Consider the following 19,753-nt stretch of genomic DNA (forward strand, 5'->3'; position numbering starts at 1 on the left):
TTAATAAACAAAGAAACAATAACCAAATATTACAATAATCTTAAACTTAAATAAAAAACGGAAATAAAATTAAATCAAAACTGAAATTATAAAATAAAAAAATTATTTTATTTAAAAATTTTCGAAATTCTTAAAAATTAAATTATTTTAAATTCAAATACAATAATAAATACAAAAAAGCTAAAATAAAACAAATATAAACATGATATTTTATTCATAAATAGTCTGCATAAAAATTAAATATATAAAATCTAAATAAAAACAGAAATGGGGTGGCACAGTGGGTAGCACAATCACCTCACAGCAAGAAGGTCCCTGGTTCGAGCCCTGGCTGGGTCAGTTGGCATTTCTGTGTGTAGTTTCCATATTCTCCCCGTGTTCGCGTGGGTTTTCTCCGGGTGCTCCGGTTTCCCCCACAGTCCAAAGACATAAACTAAATTGGCCGTAGTGTATAAGTGTGAAAAAGTGTGAATGAGTAGGTATGGATGTTTCCCTGGGTTGCAGCTGGAAGGGCATGTAAAACATATGCTGGATAAGTTGACGGTTCATTCCGCTGTGGCGACCTCTGATGAATAAAGTGACTAAGCCGAAGGAAAATGAATGATGAATTAATAAAAACAGAAATTGCTAACTTATTTGCTTAAGGTTTAGGCTATGTGCATAATAACTACTATAAGCACAAACAAACTGAAATTAAAAAATAAAGCTAAATAAAAATGAACACACACACACGCACACGCACACACACACACACACACACACACACACACACACACACACACACACACACACACACACACACACACACACACACACACAGCAATTTACCCATCAATTAATTAATTAGACAATAAACCAGGAAAACGACCTATGTAATTTTCCAGGCCTAGTATGCTAATAGAATAGCCTACTAGCAAAATCAGATATCAGAATCTTACTTAAATTAGAGCTAAATCACAATAAACTAAATCAATCATAGTTTTTTATAAATGAAATTAACAAAAAATTATGAATTAATTAACGTGAGCAGCATATTGGTTAGTGGCAGATGAATACAGATAATTGCTTTCATGTGACTTTGTTGTAATTCATATTGCATAATAATGTAATACACCATTCAAGACTAAGACAACTTTGTAAAAATACACATATAGAGCAATGCTTTAAGGCATGGTTGCATGTTTTTTTTTTTTTTTTTTTGCTGAAACCAGAAACATAACAGTATATAAAACAAAATCTGCAGTATCAATCAACAAGTGACCTTGACAAAAAGTACATGGAAAAAAACATAAGAAATAAAGAAAAGAGAGAAAAGCAAGAAGAAAAATAAACATTAAAGCATTTAGCAAATACAAGGGTTAATTTAAGATTACTTATATGATGATCTTAAAAGCAGAACATATTTTGACAGTTTTTAAAGCTTTCTTATTAGTCGATCCTGAAATCAACTTTACATATTCTCCATATCTTTAATGAAGACCACAAAGGAAAGTTCACTATTTGAGAATTTACATTTGTGAAAAATAATTAAATTGATTAAAAATTTAAAAAAAAAAAATTTTCTTTTGTGGGGTTCTAGTTAAAATACCCAAATATAATTGCTATTATACTCAGTTGAAAATAGTTGGGTTAAAAATACCCCAACATATAACCAAACTAGGTTATTATAGCACCTTTCCAACTATGAGTTATTTTTTAACCCAATGCATTGGGTTATATAATTTAACCCAATTAATTGGTCTATTATGAATAAATGTTTTTTTCACTCTGGTATTTACTATTGATACTTTTTATTTTATAATTATGACTGTGTAAATAAATAACATACAGTTTTCAAAAATATTGAAAATGCTCATTTGCAATACATTTTAAGTTCCAAACACTTAAGGGTTTTATCCATTTAATATAGATCGGCTATAAGCGTGCGTTTGTATCATAAATAATTAATAGTGCTGGTGAAACGGATATAGTAAACACAACACGGAGAGGAAAAAAAACATTATTGCGCAACGCAAAAACAACATTACGTAGTTACGCATAATAATACAGCTGTTCTGTGTCCGTTAAATCAGTTGACTGCTAAAATTCTACATTTTAACCCAACTGGTTGAGTTATTAAATAAATAACCCAACAAAGGTTAAAAAATAGCCCAACAAAGCACCAAATATTTGACCCAACTGGTTAAGTTATTAATTAATAACCCAATAAAGGTTAAAAATAACCCAACAAAACACCAAATATTTTTAACTTAACTGGGTTTAAATCATAGACTGTAGGTTTAAATAAATCACAACGTTTTTTAGTGTAGACTACTGTGACGCCAAAATGGCCGCGCCCACGAGGGGGCGACCCGCACCACATCAAACAAACAACTTTTTCTAGAAGCCTGATTAGTTTAGTACTATTCGATAGGGTAATACAAGCTATTATATATTTACTTAATACCATTCACAAGGTAAGTTTATATGTATAAATAATCATATTGAAAATAAGATTTCATTGTGTCATGCTTTTCAAAATATTAGTGCATTGCTATAGTAAATGATGGAGATGAATGAGAGGGAGTGGCAGTTAAGTTCTTTTGAGCTGAGAGTGTGTGTGTGTGTAGCAGTACTAGTTTGATGTAATGGAGGGGCTGGGCGCGTCAGTCCGCCTACACGGGCTTTGTGTTGATGTTCAGGCGGCGCAACAGAGCTGACAGTCCGCGGGCAGTGCAGCACCAGAAAACAGCATTCCCGACACCCATCCACCATAAACAGAGGAAGAGAGGGAGAGGAGAGGACAGACGGTGTTTTGGGCGATCTGATTGTAAAGGGAGTGGATCTGGACTGAATCATGGCCACTTCTACGTCTTGCACAGGCTCCACTTTGCTGCAGCCAATTAGTAAAATTATCGATCTGCCGCTGGACCAGGTAAACTGTCACTTTAACTGGTTTCATGTTTCGCTTTTGTTATTTCGCTTAGCAAGAATCGCTAGCCTTTGTGGATTCGTTTGCTGTTAAGTCCAGCGCATATTTTGGTGCATGGTATTGTATAACATGATCATGAAATTCATCTTCGCCCTTTTGGTCTTCTTTTACTTCCTGTGTTTTGGCCAAAATCCTTCGTCTGATGACAAAGTGAGTCACAGACTGTTCTGCTAAATATGTTATCTATTAAGACAGCATTTTAAGCATGTAGGCGCCTTCAGAGAAGTCCAAACATGCACTCCAGCGTCCATGAAGCAACCCCTCTGATGTTGTCTATGTAGGCAGCTCGATAGGTTTTTACACACGGCCACAGTCACGATTTGTGTCTGTTTTTGGAGCAGCCTTCTGCAAAAATATATATTTACAGATGTCTTTAATACAGCTGTTTATATCATGAATTATTAAAGCTAAATAACAGTTAGCTTCACTTTAAGTAGAGAGACTAGAAACGTTTCGGTTCCTTATTTGTTTTTACGTTTTGTCATTTTGTTCGTCTAACTAGGCTAACGTTACTTGTATTTGCTTGTATACTGTAGGTTATCACAGAGCTGATTATTGTGGTTTATACAGTTGCTTTGCATATATAAATCTTACAAATTTTAAATTGTAATGGGACTGTGATGAACCCAGGTGACTTGACCCTTTTGAATTAGTAGCCTGGGAGGTGGTTCGAAATACCCACCCTCACTGACAAAAGTCCAGAATTTGTCCCATACATGAGTTAATTTGTACTGTTTTGACTGATATGCCATCATAAATAGTGAAAATAACCCATCGAAAAAGGTTTTAAGACCAAGTGGAATCCTCTGTCAGCTGTGGCCTGAGTGTGACTTCAGCTAATCAGATTTGGCCAGTTGTACACAATTATTTTCCATGAGTCCAACATCCAGCTGTGCAAGAAAACATACATCTGATGAAGTAAAGTCATATTTCCCTACTGTACTGTTTTTAAATAGATAAAATATATTACAAGTAACTTTTATTCTAAATCTTTTAACAAAAATTGACCTATGAAAAGGTGTAAAGCACCAAAAGCGCCCAATATTAAAATTCATTTGAATACTATTTTGGCTATTGTTGTCAGCCATGAATTTTCAAATTTACTTTCTTTGGTTATGATGACTATCCGACAATCTATTTAACCCTTGAGACCTATAACTGCAAAAAGTTTTTGAGATCAAAAGAACCACCCCTTTCACCAGGCTGGTTACAGGCCTGGATCCATTAAAGGGATAGTTCACACAAAAACTTTAGAATATTAGCAGTTAACTTATCTTTTCAGCCTCAGGCCATTCAAGTTTTCAGTGGCATTTCTTTACTAGGACATTAAAGATGATTCCCAGCAAACAATTTTGTGTTTAATAGACATCTAAACGTAGACGGTTTGGCTAAAACAAGGCTTAACTTGGGCTGTCAGTGAAAATCTAATAGACATCTAAAGAATATCTTAGTAAATAGACTTGTCATCAAATTGACAGATTAGACAGACTTTATATGTGTAGTCATTAATTTCTGTTTATTTGATGACTAGTCTAGTTTTGGCCTCTTCTTAGAGACGTCTATTAGATTTTCACTGACAGCTCAAATTTAGCCTTGTTTTAGCCAAGATGACTATATTTAGGGCGCACTCACACTATGCTATCCGAACCGTGCCCAGGCGCGTTTCCAGATTCGTTTGAGAAGTGTGAGTGCTCTGAATCGGGCTCAGGCTCGGGCTGAGCTTGAAACTAAAGACACGATGTCACTTTTAGGAGACTGTTTCATATGGATTTATTAATTATTCTTAATTTTCAATGAACACGAACAGTCATAGTTTTTTAAAGACTCAAACCCCTCCCTGCACATTAGCTCCATCTTCAGCAAACCTCCTAATACCTGCAGCACGAGGACTTTTATGATAATTTATGAGCCTCAAAAGTGGTGGATCTGTTCAGCAAAGTGTTTAACTGCGTGTCACTGCATCCCAAATGACTAAAAATAAAACAAAACATTATAACTAAAATAGTCTCCACTGCGCTTCTCTTCCTGTTAAACTGAACAGTCGCATCATGGATGATGCAAGCGTGCTCAGGCCGAAGGGGAGAGGGGATGGCGGACAATCACGCTTTGTCACGGTTCAAGGCAACTGTACCTAATGTGAGTACGCCCTTACGTCTATTAGACATCTATAGACATCTTTTAAAAACCATTGTTGGTAATTCACAACATTCAAGCCTTCCGCTACCACATTTTGAGAGTCAACAAAACTTATAAAGGCAGAGCTAAATCAGGCTCTTGACAATACATTGGTGTCTTATGAAGTGAATTATTTACACCAAAAGGAACATTATTTGCAGCATTATTATCTTTAATCACACAGCTTTAATCACTGTAATGCACAGACTGCAAATGGTTTTGAGTATGTCCACAATAACATCATCGTTATTGTGTGATATCATCATGTAGAAGCGTCATCATCTTGTCGCATAATAAAGTATGCACAGATATAAATTTAAACATGAGTGTGAGAGCCATAATTCGTAGTTTATAGTTCTAGGTAATTTTCTTAATTTTATTGTGTTTTATAATGTGTTCTTGCTGATTTGCATGTCATACTTTGAGTTACTTTTCTACTGCGCATGTGTAGTATACTGCAGATAGTACACACGTTTTTGTGACACACGTGAGTTGTTAGTGTGATGTGCAGGAGTTGGAGAGCACAAGCTTTTGACCGTAAAAGTGAAATATTAGAGTCATAATTCACCAAGCTGGAACAAACAAGTTGTATGTAAGTGGATTGTGAAGACATTGGCACGTGTGGATATCTGATGTAAAAATAAACGAAGATACACTGAATTGGATGGACTCTCGTGTCGTGATCAAGTGTAAGAGCACTAATACGCGTCAAGACTTGTGAAATGATCATAATGGTTACATGTACCCTAGAATGAGCTTGCACTGTTTTGTTTACAACAGAGAGGGATGATGTATGTGTTGTTCATCCAAATGATATATGTGCTTATCCTGGATGCTTCAACATATATATATAATAAAGTTGTAAACAGCACACGTTTGAGTTAGCATCTGTTCATATGTCATAATGCATCATTAAGACTTGAGCATATTGAGGAATATTTTCTGAGGCTGTGCATTAAAAATGTAATAATGTTGTCATAAATAATATTTAGTTTCCATTACAGAAATATAGATTTGGTTCAATATATATTGCCATAAGTCACTGTTTTTTTAAGTCATTAACAGGCCAATACTGATATATTCTTCCAATATGGTGGATGTATTGGAATAACACAAGCTCATTTGAGCTGATATGTTTGTGGTTGCTGGTATCATTTGCCTATTGTAGATTGCTTGTATGGATGAATTAATAACGCCTCAGGAAATGTCATATGCCTTAGGTTATTTCTTTCTAACATAACCCTTCACAAAAACGAGTTGTGCAGTCTAACAATGCTGCTCTATTGAACAAGTGTGGAGGTGTGATAAAATATTCATTGAATGTTGCAGTTAAAATTCCTAGCTTCCATGCATGAAAGTGATAACAAACTTTCTCTCATGGACGGTGTGATGTTCTTCTGCAGTGCCTCTATCTTTCAATGTGATGTAAGAGGTCAGATTAACCTGAACTACCAATTGCATTGCTGATCATGCAGAAGTTTTGATGATAGTAGCTTATCATTCAATCTGTTTACTGACACGTTTATTTAGTGATCTTGGAACAAATACTAGACATGGACAGCGAGACCTTTATCGATGTCAGCCCCACTAGTCGCTTGTGTGTTCAGATATTACTTCATTAGTCTTGCTTTATGGTAATACCCTAGGATTTGCACCTGCAAACACAGTGTGACAAAACCATCTCTAGGGTTTACAGAGAAAGGTCAAATACCAAGTCTTATTGATGCCAGATGTCAGAGGAAAATGGGGTGTCTAGTTTGAGCTGATAGAAAGGCAACAGTAGCTCAAAAACTGAGGTGTGCAGAGGACCATTTCTGAACATTTCTTTAGACAGGCTCAATGAAATTGGGACTATACATGGTTGGAAAAGGTCGTCTGGTCTGATGAATCACAATTTCCATTATGACATTCAGATGGTAGGGTCAGAATTTGGTATAAACAAGAAATAATTCATACCAACGGTTCAGACTATAAGTGGTAGTGTAATAATATTAGGGATATATTCTTAGCAGACAGTAGGCCCATTACCATCTTAGCACAATTAAACGCTTGCTGACCACAGTGGACCCATTTTGTGAGGCTTACTTTCATCAGGATAATTAACCACCATGTTGCCAAGCTCATGGAAGGAGAGGTTAAAGGCTCTGGTGTACTTCAAACGAAGTTCTTTTTTGTTCTTTGATCGTTGTTTAAAGGCAATAAGAAGTTCGAAAAGGCTGAGTGATGCGTATGGTGTTTGAGCACTCCTGCACTCCTGCGCTGTTGTAGGTGGGGTTGTAAATGTTTCAGATTTTTCTATTTGCCACAGACAGAAACTGAATGGCGCCACTAGTAGAAAACTCATAGGAAAGATGTGCTGAGGTGGGATTCTCGTCTGGTGTGTGACCCCTCTGAGTCTTTAAAATATCTCAGTGAGTGATTGTACAGTAGGCTTGGGCAGTATCCAAATTTTGAGACCGTCAAATCTCCTCCCTATTTTACCCCGGTATATGGTATTACCATGCATAATAAAAAAAATTACACACACACACACACACACACACACACACACACACACACACACACACACACACACAGACACACACACACAGAGAGACAGCACCAAGCAACGCACAGCATCACTCTCTCACTCTCTCATTCACACACACACACACACACACACACACACACACACACACACACACACACACACACACACACACACATAGAGAGAACACCAAGTGACACACAGCATCACGCTCTCTCTCATTCACACGCACACACACACATAAACAGCATGCACGAGGATGCGCGATTGCTCGCTCGCTCGGGAGCGATATTGTTAGACCGCCCGCTCCTGTTCAAATTACACCAGAGTTACCGACCGCTCCCGCACTTTATTCGGAAATTTATTCCCTCACCGCAAAAAATCTGGTCGGGTCCCACTGCTTCCGCGGTACAGCAGTGGACATGCAGACCTCTAGTTCGTATATACCATGTCTCCTTTCGCATTCGGTCGAAACCGGAAATACTGCCAAACTGCAGAGGTTGTGTTCTTTTTCGAGACCAGGTCACTTGATGCGCGACTCGCCATCCCACCTCACCTCTCTCTCTCTCTTCCACACTGTCCTGTGATGACAATCACGCATACACATTTTTAGGCATTAAATAAATAATATTTATTATTTAATACTTGTCTCCTATTTAAGTGCATTGTTTTTTAATGACGGTTTAACGGTATTGAAACTCACACATTGCTATTTTTAGATCCTACGGTATACTATATTGCCGTATTACCGCCCAAGCCTATCGTATCGGTGCGCATACATCTGTTTCAGCTTGACTCTCCAGTGAATTCATTTAGCTAGTTTATAAGGAAGTAGTAATGTGCATGTTTATATAGTGCATTTATGGCAGTACACAATACACAATGCTGGTTTGTCTATAGGCTTTAAAATGCTCCAGTGTCCCTGTATCTGTGGTTATACTCAGTAAACAGCGGTGAGTTCGGTAAACTGATGACCTTCATGGCCAATCACAGTCATTTCATTTGAGCGTGTAAACCCAATGGCAAATCAGCAGTGGTTAAGAACTCAAATGTTAGCGGGAAACAGACATCTTTAAAATTTCAGTATCGATTGGTACTGAATTCCAGTATGGTGACAACCCTAACCCAAAGTGCTTTACTATTATGTGAGGAAGTCTCTTTTAACCAACACCAATGTGCAGCATCCATCTGGATGATATGGCGGCAGCCACAGGACAATGTTTACCACACACCACACATGTGGTTTTGGATGTTGTTCTCCTGTCCGACTTTTGTAAACTGAACAAAGGGATTGCACTTCAAAGTAGGTGTTTGGGTGCCAAAACGAACTCCCCAAAAAGTTTGCTTTGGTGAGCTGTTTCGAACCGCTAAAACGAACTCCAAAGTAACTGTTTCAGATTCAGATTTTGTAATTCCCCTTGAAGTATACCAGGGCTTTAACATCATGAATATGCATCTGACAAGTCTATTGTGTGATTCTGTCATGTCAACAAGGACCAACATGTTTTGAGGAATGTTTCTTGCGCCTTGTTGAATGTTTCTTGCACCTTGTTATGCCACAAAGAATCTGAAGGCAAAAGGTGGTCCAGTCCAGTACTAGCAAGGTGTACCTAATAAACTGGCCATAAGCGTATGAACTTCTTTGACCTCTTTAGTCAGCCATCACGCAAGTCTGGGCATGAGTGAGTCAAGAAATGCAGTCATTCCGGAGTGGGGAGATTCTTGGATGTCTTTTGATACGCCCGCCTGTTCAACATCTTTTTGAATGTGTATTCAACATTGTTAATGGTTACGTTACTCAAAACATTATCCTGTTGTCAAGATAAATAAAGGATGGAAAGCCAAGCAAACAAGGTGGTTTTTGAGCTGTAAGTCCATTTGGTTATGTCCGCAGCTTTAGTGCCCTTTTCTATATGGTTGGCATGCTTTTTCACCAGACATTTTGAATGAGATTTTGGCAGGCATCAAACCTACAAACCCTCTCCCGACACGATTCCACTCCAAAACTGTTAATGTGACAGGAATCAATAACTCAGCCTGAGCACATCATGAAATGAGCTGTCAGGACGCTTACTACGTCCTGAGCTTTAGCCAACACTGGATTGAAACCATATAGATCTGTTTGTGATTATGTAAGATGTGGGTTGATAGGCTGGGCTCAAAAGTGTGTGCTGTGTAACATGACAGGGTATAATTTGAGACTGTTACTGTTAAAATAGCCTCGTCGCTAAGGGTACTTCCCAGTCAGCTGTGAGGGTATTAGCTTATTAGCAGGGCCAGACACAATCTGCCAACATTTTTTGCTATTTCTGTGCAGAATTTTGTGAAAAGAATTTGCGGAATGATTTTGTGAGTATAGTAGCTGAAATAAAAACATGAAATAAGAATAATACCTTTTTAACTTTTATGGTTTACAATGCAAATCCAACTAGATCCACTTGTTTGGTAAACGAAGCAATATCTCATATAATATATCTACTAAAATACAGAAGATATTACTTTACAAACTGTATTAATAAATCAAAAACATTTGCGTATTAGTTAATAATATTATTGAAATTAATATAAAAAGTTAATATTTACACACATTTACTTAAGTAAATTCATATTCTCAGTGATGGGCTAAAAAATCTGTGGAAGTTTCTGCGTGTGCAGATTCCTTTGGCCTACTCATAGCTCTTAAAGTCCTTAGTTTTCTGATTTTATTTTAGTGTACTGTATTTAACCCAGCAGGCATACAACATTAAAAGATGTTAAAAATAGATTTGATATAGGTCGTGACGTCAAAAAAACAAATTTAAATGTCTAGGGACAATGGTATTTTGACGTCCAATAACTATGTAGAATGACGTTGATATTTGGTTATTGGATATTTTAGGTTGTGTTGGAAAGTGACTAAAATCCAACATCGAGTCAACATCCTTACACAACATCATATTGACGTCAAATACTGACATTTATTCATCAGGTATTGGCAAAATCCAATGTCTGATAAATGTCATAGTGGTAACATCCACACAACGTCAAGCTGTAACATCATTAGACATTGATATTTGGTTGATATTAGGTTGGACATTGACCTGATGTTGGGTTCTGACGTCAACACGATTTTCATTTCCAAACAAAATGCAACGTCCCCAAGACGTTGGGGTACAACATCAATCTGACATCATGATGACGTTCTATGCCTGCTGGTAAATGTACTGTATAGTAGTTCACACAAATTGACAAAGTAACTTTCATAACTTTCAAAACTCTGACTTTCTTTCCTCTGTTGGGTATACACAAATTTGGAATTATTTTGTGAGGAAAATATCTTACAAATTGGTACCTTCTGTGTTTGTATAAGATAATTTCTGAGGAAATCATGCACTGCATTGCTTGTGTTGAGAGAAATTTATCAGATTGTAGTACTGCTACATTTGTTGTAACCTCCACATTTTTTATTTTTTTAATCTGGCTATTGACCTTATTCATCAATAGAAAGTGCACTCGTTTTTGTGATTGTTTTAGAACTTTTGATTCAGTTGCTTATGGGAGAAATAAGCAGGAATAATAAACAACAGAAAATGAAAACTTCTTGCCCTACAAACAAGTGCGTTTATGATTATACAGGAAAAAAATTATATATATAATGTAGTTGTTTTACACCATTAGTTCACACTCGAAAGGACAGTCTTTAAAAGCAGTTCAGTTTCCTATCAAAGCCTTTTTAAACCCTAGCTGACAACATAGTTTATTTGCTAAAACTGTCTGTTGTTTTAGCATCTGATTTGCTCAAATTATTATGCAAATCAGGTAACAGCACAAACATTACCACAAACACATTGCTGCATCTTGTAGTAAGAGTGTACATTGCTGAAACAGTACTTTCGTGATATAGTTTTGCAATCTTTACTATATGTTTGAATACGTATTTCATTCATTTGATGGCAAAGTTGAAATATCAGCATCATTATTTCAGTTTTCAGTCGCCGGGTTTCAATGCTAACAAATCTCAAATGCAAAGTAGGTGCATTTCAATCAAGTTGTTAAAGTGGCTGACTTTAGTATTGGTAAGCTAGCAACCAAATGTACAAACAGGTGTAAATTGGGTTCTAATAACCCTTCCAAAACCCTTTTCCTGATCGTTCTGAATAAAATGCCTACTTTACATCTAATCAGCTCACAGTAGAACAAACAAGACACGTTCACAGTATTAAAATTTATTTATTATTTAGTTTCTCTAGGATCTGTATCACAATATGAAAAAAAAAAAAAAAAAAACGTTCTCAGCTTCTGGTTCATGTGGACTTTAAAGTGGCTGACTTGGTATTGGTAACCTAGCAACCAAATGTAAACAATGCAAGCATAATGGAGTCATGTGGGTGTAATGTTTGCTATGACTAATGCCTGATTTTTACTTCTGCGTTGGGTGATCGCCGTAACCCACGGTGCATGCCTTGCGCGTTATTGTGCATTTATACTTCTGCGCACTATTTTTGGAGAGGTGTGCATTGGCAATGGCCACGGCGAGGGCTATGCGTCCACGTGCAGGCTGCGCCGGAGCATACTCGTGTGCTTGACGCAAAAGTATAAATCAGCCTTTACTCTTAGTTTATTCGGCCAATGGGTTTTTCCAGTTTTTGGATTATTTCTTTTTCTCAAGTCCAAAACCACCTCAAGTGAGCATTAAAATCTTTTTGTGAATTAGGGATTTTCAAAATCCAGATTAACACAGGGTATTGGAAACCCAGCTAGTGACACATGATCCTTCAGCAATCATTTCTAATATATTTATTTGTTAATGTGTTTGTATTATCATCATTATTATGCTTTTATGGTGGACAAACTTCAATGTAAACATCAGTGCCTCAACATATTTTGCACCGCACATGCAAACTATATTGACGTAATGTTGTCTGTCAAAGTGGCACAAACGTTTAATGAATTTACACCAGAGTCTATGTCTCAATGGTTTCTCCCGTCACGATCCATTGAAAGGCAGGTGCATATGTTTTTGTAGCGATATGTAATAAGGAAGCACGCAGGTCTCTTGTCGTTCACCTGAGTGCACACAGCAGGAGCGTGAGGCGCATCACTGATTTCTCACAGGAGGTCTGTGCCCCGTCTTCTATCTCTGTAAATGGGCACTCTCTTGGGACCAGTTGCCTCTGCTTGAGTTTTGCCCGTGGGACTGTTTTACTGTGGCGTTGTGCCTTGATGTGCAACTGATGTAAAAGTTCAGTTTTGTCAAAATGCTGTTGGATCTTTTTGCTCATAGTAAAACTCAGCCGTGATGCTGTCTTTGGGTTTGAATTGCTTGTGGTTGCTTGATGTTTTGGAAGCACTTGGCCGAAAACTAATAACGAAAATGCTTTGTAATATTTTATTAATAACTTTAATTGATTTAAGTGAAATAATATAAAGTATTTTTAATTGAAAGACTTTTAATTGAAAATTCGGCTGATTTAAAAACCAACACAAGAATTGAACTTAGGAACTTGAACAATTGAAGTTGAGAAGCATCATTTTATCCATGTTACCAACACAGTAGCGCACTATTGCAAGCAACAGGAACAAGTATACTGTACAGAAATGTGATGTTGGCATGGTATTTGTACAGACTTTGTGGGGTTCATGTATGTGTATATATGAGTGAACTATCCATAGAGCATAATATTAAGCTATTTTAAACTTTAACCGCGACACATTAAATTAAATTCATCTTTATTTCTATAGCACTTTTACAATGTAGATTGTGTCAAAGCAGCTTAACATAGTAATTCTAGTAAACTGAAACTGTCAGTCTAGTTTTGGTGAACAGTGAGTTGAAGTTTAGTTCAGTGTGGTTTATTTTCACTGCTGAAAGTCCAAACATTGAAGAGCAAATCCCTTATTACACAGCTGTCTGTAATAGTTTATTCTGATTGGTCAGTCGTGGTATTCCAAGGCTGTAAATAACACTGTAAATAACAAATGACTCATCTGGGAATTTCGAATCACCATGATCGTCAGTGAATACGTTCATATGTATCTGCTTGCCTGTCACACTGCAGTTTTTGACTGTTTGGTGCCATCTTGTGAGCGAATAATACGTAGGTCAATATGCTTTATTCAGCCAGTTTAATTTCTGTCAGTTTTTTTGTATGACTTGTGTATGGTCCACCAGCTTTTTTCCATGTCTGTCAGCTTTGCTTCTAACTTAACATACCCTGTAATGTGGCAACCGACCAATCAGAATCAAGTATTCATGCCAGCCTTGTAATACAGTTCCTTAATTAAACTAAATTGATGATGTAAACTACTTGTAAAGCATTTATTAATCTTATTTCTTAGTTAAGGGTTAATTAATGAAAATTGAAAACTGTAGCAGTTTAATTGAATGCAGCTAAAAATAAGAAAAACGAAGGTGTCTTTTTAAAATTAACATTACTTCTGTAACAAATGTATCTATTTTTAACTGTTTGATAACTAACTAACTTGCTAACTAACTAATTAACTAACTAATGCATTTACTAATGTTTACTATTGAGACCTTTTTGTTAATTGTTACATGTTGGACTTTATAATATAGTTGCATTTTTTTGTTGATAGATTTGTTTACTCTGAACATTTAAAGCACGTGTCCACTGGATCATTTCTTTACACTGCAGAAGCACAAGCGCTGTTCTAAAAACACTTCTCCAACTGTCAATGATTTAAAACATGCAGAGTGCTCATCGCTGAGCGTAAAATGTGCAAATTCAGACTGCCAAAGATTAATCAGCCAAATTCAGACCGTAAAACTCATTGTGTGTGTGCGTGTATGTATATTTAATGAAACTGATTTTAATTGTTCCATTCAGGGATGTGGTGAAGATATAGGAACTTTTATTTTCCAATCTTGCACCTGGCTAATCCTCACTCTTGCTTTTCTACACTGTAAAACCCAACAGTCAACTTTATCAAATAAAATAAGTCTAGTTAACTCAAATACCTCATTACTTCAAGTTAAATGGAGGAGGTTCACAGTACTCATATAGATTAGTTTTTTAACCCTAATGTTTTGTTGCAATCGGTTTCCTCAAACGGTTTGAGTTAACTTATTAGGTTTTACAGTACTCAGTTGGTTTGAGTTCTCTTCATTTATCGGGTTTTACTGTCCTCAAATTGTATTGTAATGTACTCAAATGGATTAAGTTCACAGTACACATTAGGATTAGTTTACACTTTAAATGGTTTGTTGCAATCAGTTTCCTCAACTGGTTTGAGTTACCTTTAATATTTGGGTTTTACAGTGTAAGAGACAGAGCCATATATTTTACTGTCAGTCCTGCTGATTTCATCAACCAGATATGATGCCTTGCATAAGAGAGAGAAAAGTATGGCTCTTGCACTTTGCTATAGCATGCCAGTTCTAGATTTTTCTCTTGGTGATTTTTTTTTTCAGCACTCTTAAAGAGATTCATCTTAACCATTTCCCTCCTTGCAATATGTTGTTCTAGATATCTGTTCTTCCATGAAACACACAATAAGATATACATCAATTTTTGAATATTATTGTATCATAAATGAATTTTTATCTTTGCACAAAGTGTGTGATGTTTTTAGAGTAGGTTAACAGGATGGCTGTCCTAAATAACTTCACAGTGGCCTACAGGGACATCATCCAGAGTTGCCAACGACAATGATCCTGCTTACTCTACAAAAACAGAAATGACGGCATGATGTTTGGAGTTCTCAAGTTTCTTGTTGTAAGAGTAATGACTGTGTCTTACTCATCACAGCCTCAAAGCACAAGCTCACATTAAATGGCGTGCTTGCTTGTAAAGTTCTTCCCTTGTCAGCGGCAGCTAGCAGACATGGCTATTGGGAGATGGAAATAAGTAATGACTTGTGTGGTTTTAAAACACCTTGTTCAGTCATAAAAAGGTTTTTCAGGAGCAGTACCCGCCTGTAGTGTTATCTCAGTGAATCCCAATACTGTGATTAGTTCATTTTTAAAATGTATAGAGAAGCTTTTTACATCTAGCATTCATTTTCTTTGATCTAGTGATCAGAAGAGATGCAAGACCATTTCCGCAAGGCATTATCATCATGTGTTTAGTTGTGTCTTGTGATCACTTCTGTGCATGATGTGTCAAGAGGCGGGAGCTTTCCCTCTTATTTCAAATGCTCTGAATCTCATTTGGTAGACCACTTTCTTGCAAGCTGTTGGAGGAAAGTTAACACTATTGTGGTGGTTTGAAGACTTCCCATGTGTTTACTCTATGAAATAAATCTAATTTGTTTACGATTACGTTTGGAAGTGGTTGAAAGTGGACAAGCATAAAATGTTTTGTGTTTAAGCTCAGTTTATAATTACATGTAGAGTGAACAGTTTTGCTCTGCATGAACTTTTCTGAAGAACTAGTTGGCGGTGGAGGTTTTATGTATTGTATTGAGTTTTTTGATGGTGTTTTGAGTTTACACTATAAATGCATGCTCTGGTACTGTAACAGTAGTTCAGACTCGCACTCATTGAGGGTAGATGTAACAAAATCTAACAAAAACATTTTGTTAGGGACTTTCTAAACACTCTCGCCAAGGAATTCTCTCTGCTCTCATGGCTGTTGGCCACACCCACATTTATTACACCTACCAACTTGACCAATCACAGATCTTGTGCTCCACATCATTAACAGGCATTTACATTTTTTTGGAGGGTTGTGTTCCAGGGTACGGCGCAGTGTAAAGGGTAGTGAGGGTATAGCTGTAATGTAAAGGGGACGCTGACAAGGAGCTGCGCATTCAAATGCAGGTTTTATTTAACAGAGAAGGGTCAGGCAAACAACGGTCAACACAGGGACAAGCAGATGTATACAGGCAATCCAGAGTTGTGGTCATAAAACAGGCGGGTGGTCAAAAGGCAGGCAGCAAGCAATGTAAACAAACAAAACAAAGCGAGGGTCAGAAACCAGGCAGGTCAAGGAAAACGTGTCGTAATGTTCAAAAGTATAATAAGACTTGACACTGATGTGCGTAAATAGTAATTGTAATCAGTTCATGAGCAGCTCCCAGCTGTGAGTGTGTGTAATCTGCCGAATGAGGAACAGGTGCATGTGAACAATGCATGACTGGAACTTGTAGTCCATATGTTGGTGGATTTGTAGTCCTTTAGCAATCTGTGTTTACCAGCGATCTGCCAGGATTAGATCGCTGGTGATTGTGACAATAGCCTAATTTTTACTTCTTCGTAAAATGAATGGTTTACCTCACATGTCATATCATAAAACATAGCAGATGCCTTTATAAGCATTTATACCTCTGTGTTTCTCTCTAGTAACCCTTCTGAAATGCTAGTAAGCAGTGGGGTTTCTATGTTCCACTGTGTCGAGTGATCTCCTTGTACCTTTTCTTGTACTCTTACTGTACATTTTTTAAAGTATCATTTGACAGTGGATATATATTTGTATGTATGTTACATGAGGCCAAATAAGTGGGAACAAGCTCCCAACACTGTTCTGTTTTAAGAATAACTAGGTTAATTGAGTTAATTACATATTAGCTAGTAGGGTACATTGCAGCCATCTTTTTAGTTCAGTAGTCAGGGCTCTGATCAGCAAGTGAACCAGTTTAAATCTTTCCAGTACACTGGTGCTGCAGCTCATGAAGGATAAGTCCACCTTTGGAAGCCTCTATGAAGTGACTAAAGTGTTGCATAGATTTACAACGAAACATTTATTCTATTGTTTGTTGATAAGCATTTACAGATAATGTTAGAAAGATGTCCTTCATAGAGGTGTTGTTCATAAATTTCAGTAGCAGCATTGGATGATCTTGTCATGTCATAGACAATAGTCATAGGTTTCACTTTGTATAGAGAACCCATACTTACCAGTCTATGAATATATACATGACGTATAGATTCACAATCTGGGGAACTAGGGAGCTGAACGAGACACACTTAAAGCATTTAGTGTGAACTTTGTTTCAATTAGATTAAGAACTGACAAAGAGCTGGTGCAACCCTACCCTAGTCTAAACTTCAAAAGCAATGCTAACAGACCATCGTGAAGCAATTATCTGGCCTTTTAAGGGCAGGTAGCATTGTTTGGCTTTTTCCAGATGGCGTCTGTTGCTGACAATGCTCAGGTGCAATGTTATTTTGGACATTTGCGTCATGACTCATTGCTGAAACGAAAAGGAAATTGATCTCATTTTAGGCACTTTTCTTTCTCCATGACTTGCTGTCAGTCTCTCTTCCAGCCCTTCGGGCAAAGGTGTAACCTAGCAACCAGAACTTTTAGAGACTGATTGTAAGTCATTACAGCTCATGTGGTGGGATTGTCAGCGTGTCCCTTTCTGGATGCATTCTCTGATTTGGCGGTTCTTGAAAAAACAGCATTATAGGCTTTTTCCTTATGCAGGTTCGTTGTGAGAGGGTAGAGCTTGGTTGAAATCCAACTGCTGAAAGTACACGCTTGGAGAATTGTGTCTGAATCAGCGTGTCTTAGTCTTCTCCAGCTGATGCTCTTTATCCCAGGTGGATCGTATGATTGCAGACGGTATTGAAGAAAACTGGTAAATGCGGCATTAATGGTCATTTAAGAAAGGGAATGCTGAGGTCCAAGCTGAGTAAGAAAGAAAAAGACAGAGACAATAGAGTTCTGCTGGGATGAGCCTTAAAGCCTAAAAATGAGTTAGCATTTTTGATCTTCTGGTTTTATTGTGCAGAGGTCAGTGGAATTTTGGGTTTGTTTAAAAATAAGATCTTTGGTTAGCTCTAGAAAATAGAATATGCATTATTTTATTATGTCAAGTGCATCAGAATATACCCTACTCTTAGTTAGAACTAAACTCTGGAGGCTCCAGGAACTGAGTTTGTTATCCCTTATCCACAGCATGTGCTCTCTTATCTCTCTGTTTGTGATGGACTTAAAGTGAGGGATGCTTTGTGGCAGAAATTTTCTGTCAAATATTATGCTTCAAAGAGCAATAGATTTAACTCTTTTCTAATTTGGCGAATGACCATGGAATGAGCAGGATAATCAACAGTCCTTACTTGTATAATGATCTTTAATTAGCACACTAACATTTTACTAGTTAGTTTGCAGTACCATTATTTTAATGGGCTGCTTTACATAGGCTGTTGGCAATATTGTAAAAGTCTGGGCTGCGTCCGAAATCGCCTACTACTCAAGTAGGTAATACATTTGAATTTACTTCATGACTGTTTGAAAAGTACATTCTATATAGTATGAATGTGAGTAGGATGAATGAAACTCAAACATACTACATCCGTCATTTGTTAATATCACGTGACCTAGCTGCGTCAGTTGCAACACTTCACTCCCATTCATGAATTCTCTCCTGTGACATTATGGGATAGCGTAGCATCCATCAGATGCGCACTACAGAATCTCGCCGGAAGTAGTAGGTCATTCAGGTACTTCTCTCATACTGTTTTTTTGAAAACTATGAATTCGGGCATACTACTCCCCTCACATAAAGTTTTATTTATTTATTTTTTATTTTTTTAAGTGTACAATATGGTACGGAAGTATGCAATTATGGACGCATAGCTCGTCTTTATACATTTAAGAGCAAGCTGACTGTGCTTCTGCAACCTTTGTTGTATGCATATATGAGTATATCTATAATAGATTTTGGCAGACCGCAAGACAAAGCTGTTCGCTAACAACATAAAAATGTTGTAATATTGAGTTAATCCAGATAAAATGTTGTTGTGGAACTATGGATGGCGGCTGCTCACCCCTTAGCTGCGACTAATAACGAACAAATCTTATTTTATGTGACTCAAAGAATGCAGTTTAACTTTTTTGGTTTGCTTGCCTTTTTCTCAGTGGCTTTATATCGGCTACTTTTCTATTCTGTTTGAGGCCGGGTGAGTGGCAGCTGTTTGTAATGCAGGGCAGGTTTGAATGGCCGGTTATTTATAGCTGCCCAAGGAAGCTGTGATTGTTGGATCAACATAAAGGGACGTAGCCAAAGCCTGCTGCCAGTGACAGGAGTCTTTTATGTGTGGTGAAGTGTTTGAACGCTCCACTCTTCTCCATTGTGAAGCTACAGGTTTATATACAGGAGGACAATGGACAGCATGTGCATTTGAGATGCTC

The 19,753-nt window shown here is 37.1% G+C and overlaps 1 protein-coding gene across 1 annotated transcript in view; it reads left to right on the plus strand.

Annotated features, from left to right (window-relative positions):
- Nucleotides 1–2,632: 2,632 nt before the first annotated feature.
- The window catches only part of mboat2a (membrane bound O-acyltransferase domain containing 2a), a 111,540-nt gene continuing 94,419 nt past the window's right edge, over nucleotides 2,633–19,753 (plus strand). The window contains exon 1 of the mRNA XM_056477678.1: nucleotides 2,633–2,914. Within this exon, the coding sequence (XP_056333653.1) occupies nucleotides 2,837–2,914 (78 nt within the window). The 5' untranslated portion in view covers nucleotides 2,633–2,836. The remainder of the gene's footprint in view (nucleotides 2,915–19,753) is intronic.

Source organism: Danio aesculapii, chromosome 17, assembly GCF_903798145.1.
Source record: "Danio aesculapii chromosome 17, fDanAes4.1, whole genome shotgun sequence".
Taxonomy (NCBI): domain Eukaryota; kingdom Metazoa; phylum Chordata; class Actinopteri; order Cypriniformes; family Danionidae; genus Danio; species Danio aesculapii.